This window comes from Actinia tenebrosa, unplaced genomic scaffold (genome assembly GCF_029948245.1).
Source record: "Actinia tenebrosa isolate PJP-AT-01 unplaced genomic scaffold, QUT_ActTen_1.0 PGA_scaffold5__44_contigs__length_20552954, whole genome shotgun sequence".
NCBI lineage: Eukaryota > Metazoa > Cnidaria > Anthozoa > Actiniaria > Actiniidae > Actinia > Actinia tenebrosa.
The window spans coordinates 3,301,121-3,321,010 of record NW_028292582.1 but is presented as its reverse complement, the minus strand read 5'-3'; the positions used below and the strand labels follow the sequence as shown (position 1 = coordinate 3,321,010).

The window sequence follows — 19,890 nt, the reverse complement described above, 5'->3', positions numbered from 1 at the left end:
AGTTACCCATAGCCATTCTTTGTCTCTCTTTCGGACAAAAACTCAAGTGACTTCTGTAAAACTCGGCTGTACACGAGTCTTTGTACTCGTTGGGTTCCAAGAAACCACAAGACTGGAAAATTTGCGATCAAAAATTCAAATTAATATTTCACAGACGATTTAAAAAACTTTACACTACTTGAATATTACAGACTAGACCTTGTACAATGAAATGATGATGTAAAGTCTTACCTTAACGACTAAAAGAAGCAGGAATGTTAGACAAAACGAGGAAGATAAAACCTTAGAAACAACCACGCAACTGTGAAGTAGTTTCGGGGAATTTCCCTGGTTTGTTTGGTTTCACATTCGATTCAGCATTTTGTCAAGGCGTTCCTCTCATTTGACGAGTGAAAATGGAATGTAATTTAACACAGGCAACCCATAGATATTTGTTTTACTGATTTCATAGCCGTAATTCAACGTATTGTGTTTATTTGATTGAACTGAAACACGATGGGACCGGAAGTTATTTCGAGTTTAAGAGAGAGGTAAGGGATACCGTCACAGGTTTCGTAATCTCATCTGCTTGTAATTTGTTTATATTTTTCATTTTTTTAAACTATGATTTGATGTGAGGTAAATGCTAAATAAAATAAAATAAAATAGAATGGAATAGAATGGAATAGAATGGAATAGAATGGAATAGAATGGAATAGAATGGAATAGAATGGAATAGAATGGAATAGAATGGAATAGAATGGAATAGAATGGAATAGAATGGAATAGAATGGAATAGAATGGAATAGAATGGAATAGAATGGAATAGAATGGAATAGATGGAATAGAATGGAATAGAATGGAATAGAATGGAATAGAATGAATAGAATGGAATAGAATGGAATAGAATGGAATAGAATGGAATAGAATGGAATAGAATGGAATAGAATGGAATAGAAGGAATAGAATGGAATAGAATGGAATAGAATGGAATAGAATGGAATAGAATGGAATAGAATGGAATAGAATGGAATAGAATGGAATAGAATGGAATAGAATGGAATAGAATGGAATAGAATGGAATAGAATGGAATAGAATGGAATAGAATGGAATAGAAGAATAGAATGGAATAGAATGGAATAGAATGGAATAGAATGGAATAGAATGGAATAGAATGGAATAGAATGATAGAATGGAATAGAATGGACTAGAATGGAATAGAATGGAATAGAATGGAATAGAATGGAATAGAATGGAATAGAATGGAATAGAATGGAATAAAATAAAATAAAATAAAATAAAATAAAAATAATGTAACGGCATGTCGTACCATGTCCTTGTCGGCCAGGGCGTGCTGTCTATATGGCATATGTTTCACACTCATTAAAAAATCTTTCCATGGCACATTGGGCATTTTTTGACGTGTGGCAGTACTGGGACCCCAGTTTAATAGATAAAAGTGTGAGAGATAAATTGGAAATCCGGAAAATTAACATTTATTCAATTCAAAGCTTACAGTGTTTAAGGTGGCTAACCACTTTAGCAGAAAGTCGGGCAATCTTCTTTTTTTCCTTTTTTTGAGAGTATCGCCTGTGTATTTATACTAAAATGATTATTCACCTCAGGCTCAGTGAATATCGAGAATAATTACCTCAACTTCGTTTCGGTTATTATTCGCCGATATACATATCAAACATTGCCGTGTCGTATTTCTCTGTGGCACTTCGCCTTCGGCGAATAATTGTTATATAGAACTTATTGTTTACTAGAGTGCAAACAATTAATCCTAAATAGTACAAAATAGTGCTAATTAAACAATAAAAAACAATGGAATTTGTATGGAATTGTGCTATTTATCATTCACTAAAGTTTCACGGTTATATTGTTTGCACTCTATAGAGTGGTTTTCAAAAACCCGTGAAACAAAGTGTAATAAATCTCAATTGAAAATAAATAAAAATAGAGTGCTCACACTAAATCCTTGAAGCAAATACTAATTTTTAGCACTAAATAGTGATAATTAAACAATAGAAAACAAAGGATTCTGTATGAAATAGTACTAATTAGTACTATTTAATGTTCACGGTTTTAGTGCGTGCACTCTACTAAATTAAATACTTAAATGAACTTTCAGCTCATTTTTTAATTGCAGAAAAATTGTCGGCCTCAACTACTTTCTTAGTTAGGTTATTCCAAGATTGGATGATTCTTATGAAAAATGAGCTTTTATAGCAATTAACTTTTGCTTGCATCACTGATAAAGTTTAAAAGAGTGATTTGCTGTAGTGGATTTAAGCTTCAAAGTTATCGTGAAACTTGAGGTGACTGTGACCAAAGACGATCTTATAGCACTCTATTTAAAGATAAATATTCCCTCCTAAGAGAAAATTTGGTGCACCCCAATTGCTTACACCTGTCTTCGTAGGACTTTTCCCCTTTTCTTTGACGAAGCGCTAATCTAGAAGCTCTGCGTTGCACTTTTTCTAAAGCGTGTATATTTTTGACGAGATATGGGGACCAGACTGGTACCGTATATTCTATTATAGTACACTCAACAAAATTACTCGACTCTGATTGGTCGAGAGGAGTACAATTATAGCGCTAATTGTACTCCGTAGGAGTACTGAATTAAGTCGCTATGGCAACACGGCCAAAACAATGTCAAAACAATTATTTTCTATCATTTTGTACTTAAAAAACATATAAATAAAATTTTAAAGCCGTAAGAACTAATCTTTTTTATGCATTTCAGTTGGGCGATGGACTGAACATCGGCCGCCAAATAGACAAAGACGAACGGCGTCGCTTAGCAATTTTTACTGAAATTTTGTTGAGTGAACTATAAACAAAAAATCGCACGATCTTCTCGTACAATCGAGATCGTGCGATTTCCTATACGAATAGGCCTAATAAGGAAAAATTACAGTGTTAGCAGTTACTACAGGACGTTTGATAGTTCTAAGAAGAATGAATGGAGCAACACGACAACCTGACTGTTCAAATTTCAATATTATTTAAATGTCATTCCTGGCCAAAAATATACTTTTTTAGTCAAAGTGTTTTTTGATTCTGGAACTTGCTTTCTCCCCAGTCTTCCTTTAGAATTCACTTCTTTATTCACTAGAGTCAGCATGCTCATCACATCCTCCACACCAGCATTTTCTTTAAAAACCTTTATCAAGCTGCTAATGAACCAGCTCCCTTCCTCTTCATGACGATGAGAAGAGTACCCCTCAACGCTGGCGAATGCAGTGAGCATATCCGCATTTTCTGCCGTAGTTTCCCTACCACTATTCTCGACAGCAATGTCGGCTTCTGACTCTGGCGGAGGTTGATATTTTACTAACGATTTGGACCCACTTTCCTTGACTTCTGTTCCAGGATCAGCAGGTTCTCCTCTACAGGCGTTAATAAAAAAAAGCTTGGGTTTTCCGCAAAGTGCCTCGCAGTTTTTGTTATTAAACATTTGTTGGATGCTTTGGATTTTGATCTCCTTTCTATCGCCGGCAAAGAAATAGTCTTCATCCCCGTGACTCATGATGCAGACAATTAAGCAGTCGTAGGCTTTGAAACCATCCTTGGTAGTAATGTCTTTGAATTCATCCAAGAGTTTTTCTTTAGCGAGGTCAACGAACGTTTCGGTTTCAAAGTCCAGCTCTTTAAATAATTTTACAAGCCCCTCTTTATCCTTTTCTGAGCCTTCCCTTTTCTCATATTTTGCGTTTTGAAAGTTGTTGATGTTGACAATCACGGCAAGTCCTTTACGGCTACTGGTCATCTTATATACCAATTCTAGTTCATGCGGCCGATGCTGCGGAGATATCAAGCTGAACTGCGTAGGTTTAATGAAGCTGGAATCATCTTCTGCTGCTGCATCTGCTTGTAAATGAAATTGAATTAATAAAGATCATGTAAGTTAACTACTAGTAACGACACGAGATCCTTCTTCTCAAAAGTTACACAGTAAATGAAACTCAGTTTTAAAAATTTTAAGATTGCTGTGTGGTTTGTATTTGTTTGTTTGTTTGTTTGTTTCTTTTTTATTTGTTTTGTTTGTTGTTTTTTTTTGTTGTTGTTGTTGTTGCTGTTTTGTTTTGTTTTGTTTTGTTTTTTTCCTTTTTTTTTCCTTTCTTTCTTTTTTTTTTTTTTTTTTTCTCTTTTTTTCTTTTTGATTTTCGAGGAAATAGGAATTCGTTTTTGTATGACGTAGGCCATATGGACTGGGTCCTAGGGATGTGGTATATGTAACAGCTCAAACAAATCAAACCTTGGCAACCAACTCAGTAGGAAGGTGAAACGAAACTAGAGGAAGTATACTAGTTTGAGCTTCATCGGTGTATAAAACATAAATGATGGATATAAGGGGGTGTAGATTTTGGGTACCCGATTGTCTGGTAACTACTGATTTTTAGGCCAATTTTCAGTTAACTTTAAACCTCATCCACACCCTCCATATATTCCTTCGTCGGAAAATGTCTCCATAGATCAGTGATTGCTTACGTACGTACCACTTAGTTTTTTTCTAAAAAACTTGAAGACCGAATCTTTGGCAAAGTGAGACGTTATGGTATATTTATTCGTTCCTGAAAGATCAAGAAGAAAAACAGTAACGAACAGCTCTGATCTTATTGTGAGCTTGTTGTTTTTATGGTGCTTCCCAATCTCACGTGTATAAATCCATCTAGAAGTGTCCATCTGGTATAAGGTGGCGTCTGATGTGTTTCAGTAATCAGCTATTTTTAGACAGTGCCGAACAGCCAATCATATTCCTCGAAATTTCAGGCGCTGCGCTGATTGGTCTTTGTGAATATAGCCGGCAAAAGTAAAACAAGACGAAAATTAAATAACAATGGCGCTGGATAGTACTTGTGATTTGGATAGTAAAATCTTTGTTATAAAAATATTTCTGGGTGAAAATTGCTTTGACTTAGCAATAAACTTTTTAAAAATGATTGTAGCCCTCCCCATTTTATAGTATCGTCAAACATACCTGCAGACACTTGGTCACAGTCATCTTTACAGTCGATCTTCACCGGTGTGTCTAGTGGTTCCTCAGAACACACCCATTTCTAATGAAGCAAAACGTTTTGCATCAGTCGTAGCAAAAATGGCAACCAAGAGGCGCCAAAATAAGGCGCCATTTCGTTACGCGATTATAATTTTACTTTTGTAGATATGTGAGCAAATAATCGAGGATTTCACTTCAAGAACAGAGGTTGTGGGTACTTCATATCCCCACTCCTCAGGGCGGATCCGGCCAAATTTTTTTTGGGGGGGAGGGGGGCTAATTGAGTTTAGTTTTATCACCCTAACTATCAATTTATCAGTCATCAGAATGCGAGATGATAATATTGATAGTTGTCAATAAGTAATATTATCACTGAATATACGATTGGACTAGGGGTGTAGGTGAGAAGAGAGAGGAGGCATTAAGACAACTAACCTCATTGAGCCAACTTTTGATTTCTCTTAATTCCTCGATAGTGGTGTATGTGAATGCCACTGCCTTGATCCGCCTCCTTGCTTCATCAATTTCCCTTAGCTACAAAGAAAATGTGCATTATAAATATCTTTTACCAATGCAAGGTTTGTACTACCGTCGTTCTCAACTTGCACGAAATCGTGTTAATTTGCTAGTCTTCCCCGCAGCCGTTCTTAGTGTCGTCACGCAACGCTCACTCCCTTAACGGGGTAGACTAGCAATTTGCCATACCAGCTGAGGTGAACACGGCGCGCGAAGCATGAGTGGACAAAATGACCTGCCCTAAGCATGAAAGAACGAAGCAAGCATGGCTGTAAAGTGAAAATGTTCTTTTTCTTCTTTTCCATATTTCTGCTTGCTGTAGGCTTGTTTATTATATTTTAGTCAAAAGAAAGCAGAAAAATACGCAAAAGTTGGGTTACAGTAGCCTGGGAATGAGGGCCGGTGGCAAAACAGCTAAGCGCGCTATGATTGGCTGAAACAAAATTCACCGTTCAGCTGGTAAGGGATGGTTGGATTGTTTCCATGACAATATCGAAAAGCACAAAGTTTTCTAGTGCACTTGCCTATGGAATGGAATGAAAATGACTTGATTGACGTCTACCAAAACCTACTTCGTCGCGACGACGAAACACCGTGACGATTCCGCTCGTGCTATGTTGCTTTATGTTTTTTATGCGGCTTAGATAACTAAATAAAACAACAGAAAGCATACTTACGCCATGAAGAACTACTTCTTTAGCCAAACTATGAGCAACAATCACGATGTGCTCGGCCTTGGCCTTCTTGATGAAGTTGTTCCAGACATATACAAAGTGATCCTGGGCGGATTCGCTACCCTGATCATGAAAATTTAAAGCCGAAGCAGTCAATTCAAGAACCTAGTTTATCAGGAATCGTTTGACTAATTAGAGAGCACCACTCGCATATTCGTAACTACTAATAAAAATAAATAAAACAATTGTCATCGCTAATATAATCACCACCACAAAGTACAGCGTGGGAGAGGGGGAGGGGAGCAGCTCAACAGGGTCAAACTGAAAGCATGTGAAGGCGCATCTGGCACCCGTTATACAGTCCATGTATAACCCGGAGCACAGCTCTAACAAGTTTTAATTAGTTAGGGTTAATTTGAGAGGAGGAAGGAAAAACTATACAAACAAACCCTGTACCTGAATAGGTCTATTGTTAGAGTCTACATTATCGTTCCCATTGGTAATAATCACACCAAATCCTTCCTGTAATAAAATACAAATATGAAATGAAAAATAATTCAATTACACAATAACGGATCTTACCTGAATATTTTGAAAAAGAGGTTGGATACAGGAATTCTGAAGAACTTTGAACCCCCGACTGCCTATCCCCAAAACAGAGCGGTGAGACCCGGAATTTAACTCTTACTTTAACAGCGCGAATGCTCGGGGAGACGCCTATTTCATTAGAGCGAATTCACGTGACGTCACATTTTTTATTTATCCTCTGGAAATACTACAATAGAGTCTTTTTTCCCCCGGGGGAAACTATATCCATTCTCATGTAAATCAGATTAGACCAGATTAAATTGTTCCTTGGCTGGGACCGGATGGAATGGAATGTAATGGCACAGGAAGAGATGGGTTGAGCAAAGATGATAAGAGATAAGATGAGAAGAGATGGGATGAAATGAGATGGGATGAGATGAGATGAGATAATAATAACTTCATCTAACACAGAATTCAGAAAGTCGAAGAAACGTATTTACAACGAAACCTGTTTAGAACGACATGGTTCTTTTACTGGAAAGAAAAAACGAAAGTAGAAAAGAGTACTTTACCTTGAGTGCTGTCTCTATATATGGCACCATCGTCCCGCTTTCAAGATTTTCATTGAGGATTACACTAGATAAAAAGGGAAAAAAGAGAAGTAAAAGCCTAAGACTTGACTTGGAGCATGTAAGACTTCATATTAGGGAAGAACTGGTGGCGTGCGCTGATAATGCGCCGCCTCTCACCAATGCGGCCCGAGTTCGAGTCCTGCCGATCTCGATGTCGCATGTGAGTAGAGTTGTTTGTTGGTTCTCTCCTGTGCTTCGAGGGTTTTTCCCCGGGTTCTCCGGTTTTCCTCCCTCCTTAAAAATCAACTTCTAAATTCTAATTCGATCTTTGGGCTTTCACTTAGTTTGGAGCCTAGGTCGGTTGTGATTGTCCCACGCTGTGATACGACAGCGAAAAGCTTTGTAGATATTGTATTTCAAGTGCCTTTTAACACTGGTAAAGAAAATAAGGATGCCATATGAATCGATACATAGTGAAATCTCCAGTGTAAGGATGGGGAGGGTTCAAGAACACAAGTGAACAAAAAGCTATCTTTATGTTAATTTTATAATGGTAAGTAAAATATGTATCAGATTTGGATGATTTTTTTTTTTTACAAAATAAACAATTTTCATAAGCGGCGATCGAGCCACGGGTCAGCCAGTTAACAAACCTTTTTGCCCACTGGCCAGCAGGTACTGCACCACCACCATGCATAAGAATAATCAGCTTTTTAAAAGAAAGAGCCTCTTCGCTCATGAAGAAAAACCCTTGGGGTTCCTTTTTACCAGCATCGACCTGGAAGAAGAAAGATAATAAAAACGTCGCAAAAGGAAAACGTTTTTTAGCTTGGGAATGACCTGTGTGTACCTTAAACCATCTCAGGTATAGTAGCACAAAGAAAATAGGCCGTTCCAAAACCAGAAGTGGATTATTGGTTTGTTAGTCGGATATATTAACAGAACCTTAGCCTGAACTGAAATAATATAGATACATAGTCACCTTCTTACCGAAATTGCTTTTTTTAAAAGCTTCAAATTCCCTGGGAGGCACACATCATGCACGTAATCTTTATCAGCCTGAAAAATAAATCCTTAAATCATTTATCCATAGATTATTAAGTTAAAATTACATGATTAAACAGCAACAACACCAGAAACCGAATTCCCTCTTTCCTCTTGTTCAGTTTCATTCAACTCAAAAAGTACGGTGGTTTTTTTCAATAGAATTCAATCTAAACCATATAATACAGTCTGTGAATAGTTAAATTAACTGAATCCACTTCTGTTTTTTGCCTAGATAGTTATTATTTTGAGAAAAGATCCAAAAACCGTGTTTTTGAGACATAATTTGTATGGGCTCACATGAGGGGGCGTGAGCTTGAAATCGTAGCTGACCAAATGTTACCAGATTTTTTCCGATGTATTTAGCTTTGTAGCGGAGCACCATAGGTATAGGATATGGTTAACTATGCAACTAAGTTTTCATGGTCATCGCATGGGAACCCTGTGCGTAACGCTAAAAGTGTTGCCCGCCAGGTGTACATCGCGTTTCTGATTGGTCGAGCTTTCAAATCACACGTCACTTGGACCATGACGTTTTTTTTAACGCGAGCTTTTTAACTTTTTTGTTGTTGTAAAAATTGTAAAAACGAAACATAAAAATATGGAAAAAATCATGGAAGAAGAGAATTAGCCAATGTGTAAAGATAGAGGTTAGGACATTTTCTATTTTGTTTTATTTAGAGTAGATAACATAGCTACAACATTCCCGCAAAACGAGCAACAAATTTGGTAATTTGGTAAGAGTACTCGTAGTTCCTACATGATATAAAGTAGTCATTTGAAAAAGCACTTTTTGAATTCCACAAATTAAGCAAATCTAAGAGTGTGACAAAGTTTATAATTCTTTTTAATAGCTAAATTTAAACATAGCAAAAACGAGCATCAAGCATGTCGAACTAACACAAGAAGTGTACTTGTTTTGTTATTATGGTAAGAGTACTCCTAGTTCCTACATGATATAAAGAAGTCATTTGAAATTTAAGCACTTTTTGAATTCCACAAATTAAACACATCCAAGAGATTTCTGACAAAGTTTAAAGCTAAATAACATTCCTAAAATTACCGGCAAACGAGCAACGAACTAGAATGTCAAACGTGCGAAAAAAGTGCACCTGTTATTATGGTAAGAGTACTTTCATATTGACTTTTATTTAATAATTTTATATCTTTCTACCGATAATTTATTCAAATCTTGAATGACATATAAAATTATACCAAATGTTGAACTGTTTATTGAGCTTTTCGACCTAGTACATGATTATAAAAATGAGCTTAAATTTGTGTTGTTGAGAGATTTGTAGAGCGGTACCTCGTCCTTCACTTTCAAAAGCTAAAAAAATATTCAAAAACATTTACAAATGCTAATTTACTGACAAAGAAAATTATTATTTTGTATTTTGCACTGCATTTTGCATTATTTTCTATTTTGTCTCAGTTGTTCTTGTCAAGTTTAAATGAATGTAAATTTTGTTTTTACGAAAACTTTTGTTGTTCTTTTCTCACACATGAAAACAGATGTAAACTGGTAAAATTGAATTTCAAAATCTATAAGCTTATGCTTTCAAGCTTCTCGAAAAATAGTTAAGGCTTTTATGAAATGAACGGAGAAAGTCGCTGATGTTGTTAAAGTTTTAACGGAGTACTAATTAGACCGAACCGAAATAAATGGGCTGAAAGATATGAGTTTAGAATGCGTTATCAGGAGGAGAATGAAACGTTAGACACGGTTGTAGCTGAATTGAGGGTTTTGACAAATTTATGTGACTTTGGAGACACGATAGATGAGAATATTCTGGAACAGGTGATTAAGAAGCGTGCAGACGGATATTTGCGCGAGAAACTACTATAACAAGGGGATGAATTAACGTTGCAGAAAGCACACACAATAGGAAGAGCGATCGAACAAGCGAAGAAAGATGCTGGGCTATTAGGAGACCAGGAAAAGAAGTGTGTAGACGATCAAAGGAAGATTGGAGTCAATCAAGTAAAGCAAGCTGAAGGTGAACAGTGGAGCCAAAAAGGAAATAAATGTTACAGATGTGGAAGGGTAGATCACCTTGCCAACGACCCCAACTGTAGAGCAAAGGCAGCTGAGTGCTGGAAATGTAAGAAGGTTGATCATTTTGAAAATTGCTTTAGATCTACTGGAGTTAATTACATGAAAGAAGAGAATGTTGACTGTGTAAGGTGGGAGGAAAACCCAAAAGAGGTCGATGAGGGAGATGAGTTTGTGCTCTTGACTATACATGGCCATGTAGAGGAAGACTTCAAAATTGATGCCCAAATTAATGTGAAACAAATCACATTTTGTCATTGACAATCAGGTTGCTCAAAAACCTTCATTCCAAGTCAGTGGTTTTAAGCGGCAACATTGAGAGCCCATTGATAGACACGACAGTAAAGTTTTATGCTTCTGGGGGAGGAGTCATCAAATGTGTTTGTACATTTCATGGTACACTTAGGTGTAATGGGAAGGAAGTTACAGAGCCCATGTATGTCGTTGATGCAAAGGGACCACCTTTGCTTGGAAGGACTGCTATAATGACATTGAACTTGCTACAGATACATGCTGTGGGAATAGACGTGAATCGAGAGGAACAGAGGAGTGCTTTCTTTAAAGAATTTGAAGATGTCTTCAAGGAGGAGTTGGGGAATTTCACTGGTTATGAGTATGAAGTTCTAGTTGATAAAGAAATACACCCAGGGTACAGAAGCAAAGGCCAATTCCAGCTATGTTGGAAACGAAACTAAAGACTGAGATTGAGAGGATGATTAAGGAAGATGTGATTGAAGAAGCCACAGGGGCATCATGGATTTCAACAATACATACTATAGTGTACAAACAGAATGGGGAACTGAGAGTGTGCATTGATCTACGGGAATTAAATAAAGTCATCATAAGAAAGAGATTCCCAATTCCGCGAATACAATATCTTCTTCGTCAGTTGAGTGGAGCACAACCGTTCTCTACGCTTGATTTGAGAAAAGCGTACTGGCAACTGCGTTTGTCGGAAGACTCCCGAGAAATTACGTCATTCATGGCAGCAGGCAAGGTTTCTCAGTTCGAGAGATCAACGGCATATCAAAGAGTGATGAGTATTGTTTGCGAAGGGCAGCTGGGGGTCTTCAACTACTTTGACGATATTGTTGTGTATGGATCAACTCCAGAAGAACACTGGCAGAACATGAGACAGATGTTACAGGCATTGAGGAGAGCAGGCCTCAAATTGAATAAAGCTAAATGCGTCATGGGTGTGACAGAGCTGAAATTTCTAGGTCATATTATCTCAGCTGATGGGATCAGACCAGATCCGGGAAAAATCAAGGCCATCACTGATACCCCCGTCCCAGAGAATGCAGCAGAACTTCGATCGTTTCTCGGAAGCATTACATATCTATGATTATGCCGATTTATGATTTATATAGCGCCCTTTAATATGTGGATATAATCAAAGGCGCTTTACATGGAGTTGTGAATGACAGATTGCTTTATGCAATTTACAAGCATGAGAGATGGTTAGTAGGAAGTGTAGGCACTGAGGGTGGTCACTGTCAGGGTTTCTTTTTACGTCCTCAGTGGTTCTTTTATGTACCCCATTTTTACTGTAGGTTAGGAAGGGTTAGGAGACAGGGCCTACGGTTTAAAGTCCTTGTCCGAGAAGACTTGAAGGTCTAACCATTTGCAGATATTATTACAAAGGCAGCACCTTCTCCTCAGTTATTTTAAGACCCTGAGTGTTGGTCCGGCCGAGGCTTGAACCACGACCTCCCGCACAACAGACCGACGCTCTTACCAACTGAGCTAACCGGGTGGCGGTTAAATGCAATTTCTAATATCTAACATATCTTACACAGTATTTGCCACTACGAGCCTTGACCCAAAAGGGAGTAGCCTGGAAGTGAACAAGAAGAGAGACTGACGTGTACAACCAGGTCAAACAATTACTATCTGGCCCACCCTGTTTAGCTCATTACAGAATGGTGGCAGGAAAAAAAAGTGGAAGTAGATGCTAGCCCGGTTGGTTTGGCTGCCGTGCTGCTACAAAAGACTGAGAGTGGAATAAGGTCAGAAGTGTATGCATTCCGTGTGGATTAACAGAAGTAGAAAAGAGCTGTCCTCTTTGGATAAAAAAAGATGCACACGTATGTATACGGTCGCCATGTCACAGTTGCAACCGATCACAAGCCGATTATGTCTGTATTTTCAAAGCCTTCACAATCGACACGATTAGAAAGAATTGCATTGCGAGCCCAAGATTATGGCTTCACATTGGTTCATGAGCCTGGAGCAAATAATATTGCTGATGGATGTTCAAGGCTGCCAGCAGAATCAAGTGATGAGATGACAAAGTTTATAGTAGATCATGTGCAGTTTGTTGAAAACGAGATGGAGTTACTTACACTTCAAGAAATTTGTGAAGAAGGCAAGAAGGATGAAGAACTTAAAATGGTTGCTTCAGCAATTGAAAAAGGTTGGGACGATGCGGAAAATAAGGACCTGACAAGGTTGCAACACATTAAGACAGAATTGTCATATGCACAAGGAATATTGTGTCATGGTAGGCTTGGCACATGATGCCCAAGAGGAATTGTCAGAACTAAACAGAGGCTACGAGCAAAAGTATTTTGGCTAGGGATGGATACGGACGCCGAAGAATTTTGTCCCAACTGTGACAGTGACATTTTGATAGTGGTTAACTATTAGAGTAAATGGCCAGGAGCAAACATCCTAACGAACATTACTTCCAAGGACATTGTCAAATGCCAAACAGAGAGCTTCGCACACTTTGGCAATCCGAAGACAATAATAACAGACAATGGACGTCAGTTCACTTCAAAAGAGTTTGAGCTTTTTCTGAAGAACAATGGGATCAAGCATTATACCTGATAGATACACAGATATCTGAAACATGGCTTGAGAGCTGCAGAAATACATGGAATAACGTGGACTGAAGCATTGCCTGGAATTTTTTTCAGATCAACGCCTCATGCAGGTACAGGCATGAGCCCAGCAAAGTTAATGTTGAATCGTGAAATCACAACAAAACTGTCAGCGGTGCAAGTGGAAGAGATAGAGTTGGGAGAACGTTATCAAGGATATCAAGATAAAATGAAGGACTATGCAGATGAAAATAGGAGTGCTGGGCAGCATGAATTAGAGATTGGGGATGTGGTGTTTGTGACTTACATGAGTGATGCCAAGTTAAAGGCAAGCTTTGCAGAGGACAGATATATCATCTTCAGAAGAAAGGCTGCTGACACATTTGAATTGGTATATGCTGAATGTTACCAAGTGGTTACCAAGATGGCGTGTAGTTGTTGAGTTTAGAATAAACAAGTTTCAATCCACTTTCATCCTGTGTCAATATACTACAGACACAAAAATTTCTGAAAACAGCATATTGAATTACTTTAGTATTACCTTAGTATTATTTTCATATCTATTTTGGTTCCTTGCTCTGTCACCATTAACCTCTGTGATCAAACAATAATGTGCAAAATTAAGTAACTGGAAAAGTAAAAGATTCAGCTTCTTTTACACCAAGAGATCATTAAAAAAATAAGCTTACTTACCCTTCAATGGATTGATGATCGGATGCCTTGGTTTCTTTTTTCTTTTTTCAAAGCTGCTTCACAAAAAAAGATATTTATTAACTTTAAACCTTGAGCACGCGCATTAAGATTTAAGTGACAAGAAGCTAGCTTTACTTGGTTTTCTAATATTGGTTACATAATGTACAGTAGATAATATTTTCATTGTGTAGTTCCATAAAATATCCATACCCAACCCACTAAGAACAATGGAAATTCTGGAGGTGAGGGGGGTCAGAGAAAGGAAAGAATAACGGAGTTTTCATGGCTGAAAGGTTTCTAGGGGTAGGGGGGTTCATTTTACGAATTTCCTTGATGGTATGGGATAAAGATATTTTCTGGAGCTACACATTGTGCATATTTTGAGGGCAACGGGTCAAGTAAAATCTTGAAAACGGCGAAAATTTAATTTTTGGCAAAACTCTCATGTTTGAGGTTTATAGCGACAATTAGTAACAAATTCTTTATTCAATGAGTTTTTAAGATTTTATTCTGATTTTTCGTAAAGCTCATCCACAATACTTGAAAATAGATTTATGAAAACTTCAAGGCAATCCATTCAATGGTAATGTTTCTACAGCGTGATGTTTCATATGCTTCAAATAATGGTTCGAATTTTCAAGCGGTGTCATAACTTTTTTTCTGCCCGAGACTTTCCATCCACAGGCCGCGGTAGTAATAGGTGATAAGATTCTGAAAATTTCAGAAAAATCGTACCTGAGGACGAGAAGAAAAAAAGCCAAAAACTAAAAATAGCACTGTTTGATTTTTGCTTCGGCCGTAATAGGCTAAACACTTAAAAAGTCTTAAAATTAAATAAACTGTTAGAATCTAGGATAATCCAAGAACATTATGTGAAAAATCCAGTTAAAATGACGCTCTAGTTTTGCGAAGCGAGCGAGAATAAAGTTTTCAAAAATTCGCACTGAATTAGTTTGGATCCACCTTAAGATGAAAACAAGATGATTTTTCAAACTATTTATTAGTGAAAACTTATACATTTCTGTTCAGTTGAAAGAGATTTCACATCAATCTTAGCGTCCTTCGCAACAAAAACGTCGGTGCATCTTTTTGTCACACAAAGTTTTAAAAATTTAACTCTTTCGCAATGTTTTCCTTAATTTATTTGCCGTGAGTTTAACATAAACATTCCTGGAGAAAACAGCTGTGTTTTTGTACTCAAGATTTTGGCAAACAAGCAAGTATTTCTTCAGCAAATATCGGGTAACGGTTTGGTCAGTTTGCCGGTTCATTGACGAGTCCTAAACACTCTTGTTGCCACACAACAGTTATTCGATTGCGTCTGCAGTTTTTAACTCATTCGTAATGTTTCCCTTGCTGTAGTCACTAGGAGATTTATATTCATGAATAGAGAAATAAGTAAAATAAAATAAATTAACTTTGTTTATAGAGGATAACACTTGACAGTAATTCAACTGATAAACTTGTGGTCTTCTGTTAACGTCTCTAGTTAATTAGGGACGGGACCGCCATTAACGTGATCATCCGAGCCACGTGAAGGTCTAACCATTTGCAGATGTAATTACCGGCCGAGGCTTGAACAACGACCTCCCGCACAACAGACCGGGAAAGCTGAAAGAGCTGAAATAGCTGAAATAGCTGAAAAGTGTAGAAATGTCATAAATTCAACCTATTTCTGTACTTGAATTACTTTCATCACTCTTTTTATCATGAAAGAGCTGCAAGAGCTCTATAAACTATGCCGAGGAAAGCCAAAAAACAACAACAACAACAACAACAACAACAACAGCAATAAATCTAGCTCAGTCCGAGAAGCGCTTGACAACTGTCTTCGCAGTAGGAGAGCGACATTATGTTGACCAATGAGCAGCCCGTTGCTAAGAAAAGGTGCTTGGTCTTCCAGAAAAAGTAACTTGATCAACGTCACAATATGAAGTTGGACTTCTTAGTGGCTGTTCAGTATCAAAGAAATATTTTCAAAGCTGACCATTCACCGAGCGGTCCAGCAATGAAGCTCTTAATTCTAGCCAGGATCAAAATCTGAGCAGCACGATAGAAGGCTTAACAGGAAATCTCTGTGCATGGACTTTATTTAATTTTATCTATATTCTAATACTATGTAAAAATTTTATTTTTCGGTAAAGAGAATGCGTGACATTGACCTTGCTGGTCGGTCCATTGGCTGGTATCTCTGCAATTAACATTTTTTTCATTTTTTCTATTTTTTATTTTTTAGTTTGACATTATTTATATTATATCATCTTTCATAATATTTGTCTACTGATTGTTATCTATGATAATAAGAAGTACTGCGCTTTTCTGCACTTTTCAGCTCTTTCAGCTGTTTCCGTTTCAGCTTTTTACCTAACCGGGTGGCGGTTAGAAAACATTTTCTTTTTTCTTTTTTAGCGGCTATAGACTTTCCGTTGGAAGTTGAATATGGGGGCTAACGCGGAACATATGAAACCGAAAACGAAAATACTTTGTAAGTGATAACACATCAGACACACATACACGATCACACAAGATTCTTGGTTCACTCATTGGAACTTCTTCTGTGATATTTCCGAAAGAGAACATTCTCAAGCGACGTCTAAATATCTAAAAATATTTCATAACTGTGTTGGATCGAAAAGACCGGTATTCATTTTGAAGATGTATATGCATGATGAGAGCTTTAACACATGTATGTTTTATATATCGCCAAGAATTCTGAGAAAAACTTAAACTTTGCATGGTCACGTGATAAACAAAGCGTTTTGCAAAAAATTAAATAAAGTGTGTTCAAAATCTTATAGTTTTAAAGAGTAATGATAAAAGGGTAAATTTTACACCGTGAAAAGATGAAAAAACGTATCATTACTGTTTCATTAGAAACACTAGCTCACACTAGTTTTTAGCTAGCTATCTCTTCATAGCTTTAAAGAGCATAGCAAACTGAAAAATTCAAACCATTTTTTGTTTAATTCGTAAGATTTAATTAGATACGCAAATAGTTAATGACTTTTATTTGCATATCTAATCATTATCTCCCATTTTGAGATCCGAGCATAAAATCTAAAGACTCGCATGTTTTAATATTATCTTTGCCTTAGGTATTACTCAAAATCTAGAAAGAAGACTCTTTTTTCAGATCTCAGTTATGTCTGCCATCTTGGTAGGCACTAAGTGCCTCTCAAGATGGCCGCCACGACTAAAGCTTGAAAAATTTATATAGATCCCAATTTTTTTGTTTTGGATACTAACTAGAGCGAAAGAAAATAACAAACTATAAAGTTATTCAGATACTTTTTATGTTTTCTCAAATATTTAAGATAATTCTAAGGAAATGTTCGTGGTACAGCAATGAAAATTTCATAGTACAAAGTGGTCCAATGTTTGGCCCAATTTATGATACTTACAGTTGCCCATAGCCATCCTTTCTTTCGGACAAACACTCAACCGACTTCTGCAAACATCGGATGTGGAGTCTTTGTACTGGTCGTGTTCCAAGTAACCGCAAGACTGGAAAATTTGCGAAAAAAATTAAAATTGATATTTCACGGACAAGTAAATATACTTTTTTTCAATAAAGTTAGTCACCTTTCAATTTTTTTGATTTAGATACTAACTAGATCGAAAGAAAATAACAAAATATAAAGCAATTCAGCCACTTTGCGTATTGTCTCAAATATTCAAGATAATTCTAAGAAAATGTTCGTGGTAGAGCAATGAAAATTTCATAGCACAAAGCGGTACAATGTTTTGTTAATATATAGTACTTACAGGTGCCCGTAGCCATTATTTTCCTTTCTCAAGCGACTAGTGTAAAAATCGGCTGTACAAGAGTCTTTGTACTCGTTGAGTTCCAAGAAACCGCAAGACTGGAAAATTTGCGGGAAAAAAATCGAAATTGACATTTCACATACAAGTAAATATACTTGTTTCAATAAAGTTAGTCACCTGTAAACCTACAAAGGCTAGACCGATAAGGATTATGGGCAGATTCATTTCATAACTGTTGATGGACTTGCAAATCTTTTACCAGTCACAGTCTCATATCTTCTGAGCATCCTCAAGCAGCAATTTGTATCAAAAGCTTTACTTGTTTGCCATATGAATCGCTTTCCATGATCCTCAGTGGTCTCAGCTTTCTAGGTTTTTGATTACTAATCTTATTGAAATAAGTAATTCACACTTCTTGAATATTACATACTAGATCTTGTACAATGAAATAATGATGTAACGTCTTACCTTTACGACTAAAAGAAGCAGGAATGTTAGACAAAACGAGGAACAGATAACCTTAGCAGCAACCACGCAATTGTAAAACTTTTCGGGGAATTTCCCTGGTTTGTTTGGCTTGGTTACTGTTTCAAGACGTGTTCGTGTTGGTGGGGAAATAGTTATGCGTCTTTAATCAAACAATCACTTCTCTAAGTATCTAATTACAACTGCGTAAGCTAATATTGTAACATCTCCCCTTTTATAATGTTTGAAATACATGGCTGGGATGATATAGAAAGATTTTAAAGATTTAAAAAATAAATGACCAAACAAAATGGCTGACTAAACTACGAAATGATTGTGTGGATATTAAAGTTCGACTGTAACAAAATCAGTGTCCTATAAATGTTCGGTAGTCAAGTAAACCGATCAGGTTTCTTAACCACTCTCTGACTTCTTCGCAGTACAGGTGGATTGACCGCGGGTTCTGACGCAGGTAGAACTTGAGGTGTCCTTGCACTGTCTGCCTCTGGTAATGCTTGTGTGTCACTAGATGGTTCTTTCGGTGCTTCGTCGACGGGCTTTAAAAGCTGTCTGTTTCGGCGAAGTAACTCTCCGTTCGACTCAACTAGGTAAGACCTGTCTGAGAGTTTCTCTTTACAGTTCCCTACTTCCCAGGGCTTGCCTCTCTGGTTTGGCGCTACTCTTACCTCTTGGCCTATTTCTAGGTCTGGTAGGACCTTTACATGTCTGTCGTAGTGACTTTTGGCTTTCTGGCGCTTAAGGTGGATTTTGGTTGTCACACCTTCCGCTACTTTGGGATACAGAAGGTTAGTTGCTATGGGGACTAGTGTCTTTGTTCTCCTAGACATCAAGCGCTGTACTGGGCTGCTCTGCATTCCTTGAGTGGGGGTATTCCGATAATCTAGCAAGGCTAACCACGGATCTTTACGGTCTTGCATGGCTTTCTTGAGCAGGCTCTTGGCTACTTTCACTGCTGATTCCGCCTTTCCATTTGACTTTGGGTGGTATGGCGATGAGGGTGACATGTTTGAACTCCCAGTCTCTTGCGAATTCAGCAAACTCGTTGCTGACGTATTGAGGCCCGTTGTCGGATACCAGCACATCGGGTATCCCATGTCGACTGAACTGTTCCTTCAGAAACTTGGTAATGGATGCTGAGGTTGTATCTTTCAGAGGACTTATTTCTATGTAGTCTGAGTAGTAATCTACCAAGACTATATAGTCTCTGTTCTGCAGCGTGAAAAGATCTGTGCCTAGTCTGCTCCAAGGTCTGTCGGGTATTTCGTGCGACTGCATTGGCATGCTGGGGTTACTTGGTTGATATTCTGAGCACACATGACAAGCCTTTACTGCATTTTCGATGTCGTGGTTCATTGCTGGCCAGTAAACGCAATCTCGTGCTTTCCTTGCACACGCCTCGATTCCTTGATGACTTGAGTGTAACCTCGCGACTACTTCAGATCTGAGGGCTCGAGGTATGATGATGCGTTGATTCTTGAATAAGATGCCGTTGTGGAGTGTCAGTTCCTCTCGGAAATGCCAGTAGTCTCTGATAGCTACTGGTACTTTGTCACGTACGTCAGGCCATCCTATTAGTATAGTATTCTTAAGTGACTGCATTGTAGGGTCTTGCTCTGTGGCTTTTTGTAGTTGCGCTAACCTTTCACTTGTGACCTTTACATTGTCGAGGGGGTTGATTCCTTCTAGTTCTAGCGCAAACACTTGGAACTCGTCTCCAGGTTCTCCTTGGTCTGCGAGGAAGGC

General features: G+C 37.7%; 2 protein-coding genes across 7 annotated transcripts in view; both read right to left on the bottom strand.

The window, feature by feature from the left end:
• LOC116290712 (cotranscriptional regulator ARB2A homolog) overlaps window positions 1-19,890 on the bottom strand; it is a 42,845-nt gene that overhangs the window by 10,222 nt on the left and 12,733 nt on the right. The window contains exons 1-2 of one of the 2 annotated variants that reach the window (XM_089038448.1): window positions 232-388; window positions 1-112 (exon numbers count right to left, since the gene is read on the bottom strand). In XM_089038448.1, the coding sequence (XP_088894574.1) occupies window positions 1-16 (16 nt within the window). In that variant the 5' untranslated portion in view covers window positions 17-112; window positions 232-388. Of the gene's footprint in view, window positions 113-231; window positions 389-19,890 lie in introns of those variants that run through there. The other variant, XM_089038447.1, reaches the window with a different exon arrangement.
• LOC116302238 (uncharacterized) overlaps window positions 1,454-19,890 on the bottom strand; it is a 130,455-nt gene continuing 112,018 nt past the window's right edge. For 2 of the 5 annotated variants that reach the window (XM_089038440.1, XM_089038444.1), the window contains 2 exons: window positions 4,489-4,563; window positions 1,454-3,856 (listed from right to left, as the gene is read on the bottom strand). In XM_089038440.1, coding sequence (XP_088894566.1) covers window positions 2,991-3,856; window positions 4,489-4,563 — 941 coding nt within the window. In that variant the 3' untranslated portion in view covers window positions 1,454-2,990. Of the gene's footprint in view, window positions 3,857-4,488; window positions 4,564-4,970; window positions 5,050-5,423; window positions 5,523-6,181; window positions 6,302-6,634; window positions 6,701-7,278; window positions 7,343-19,890 lie in introns of all 5 variants that reach the window. The other 3 variants (XM_089038443.1, XM_089038442.1, XM_089038441.1) reach the window with 3 other exon arrangements.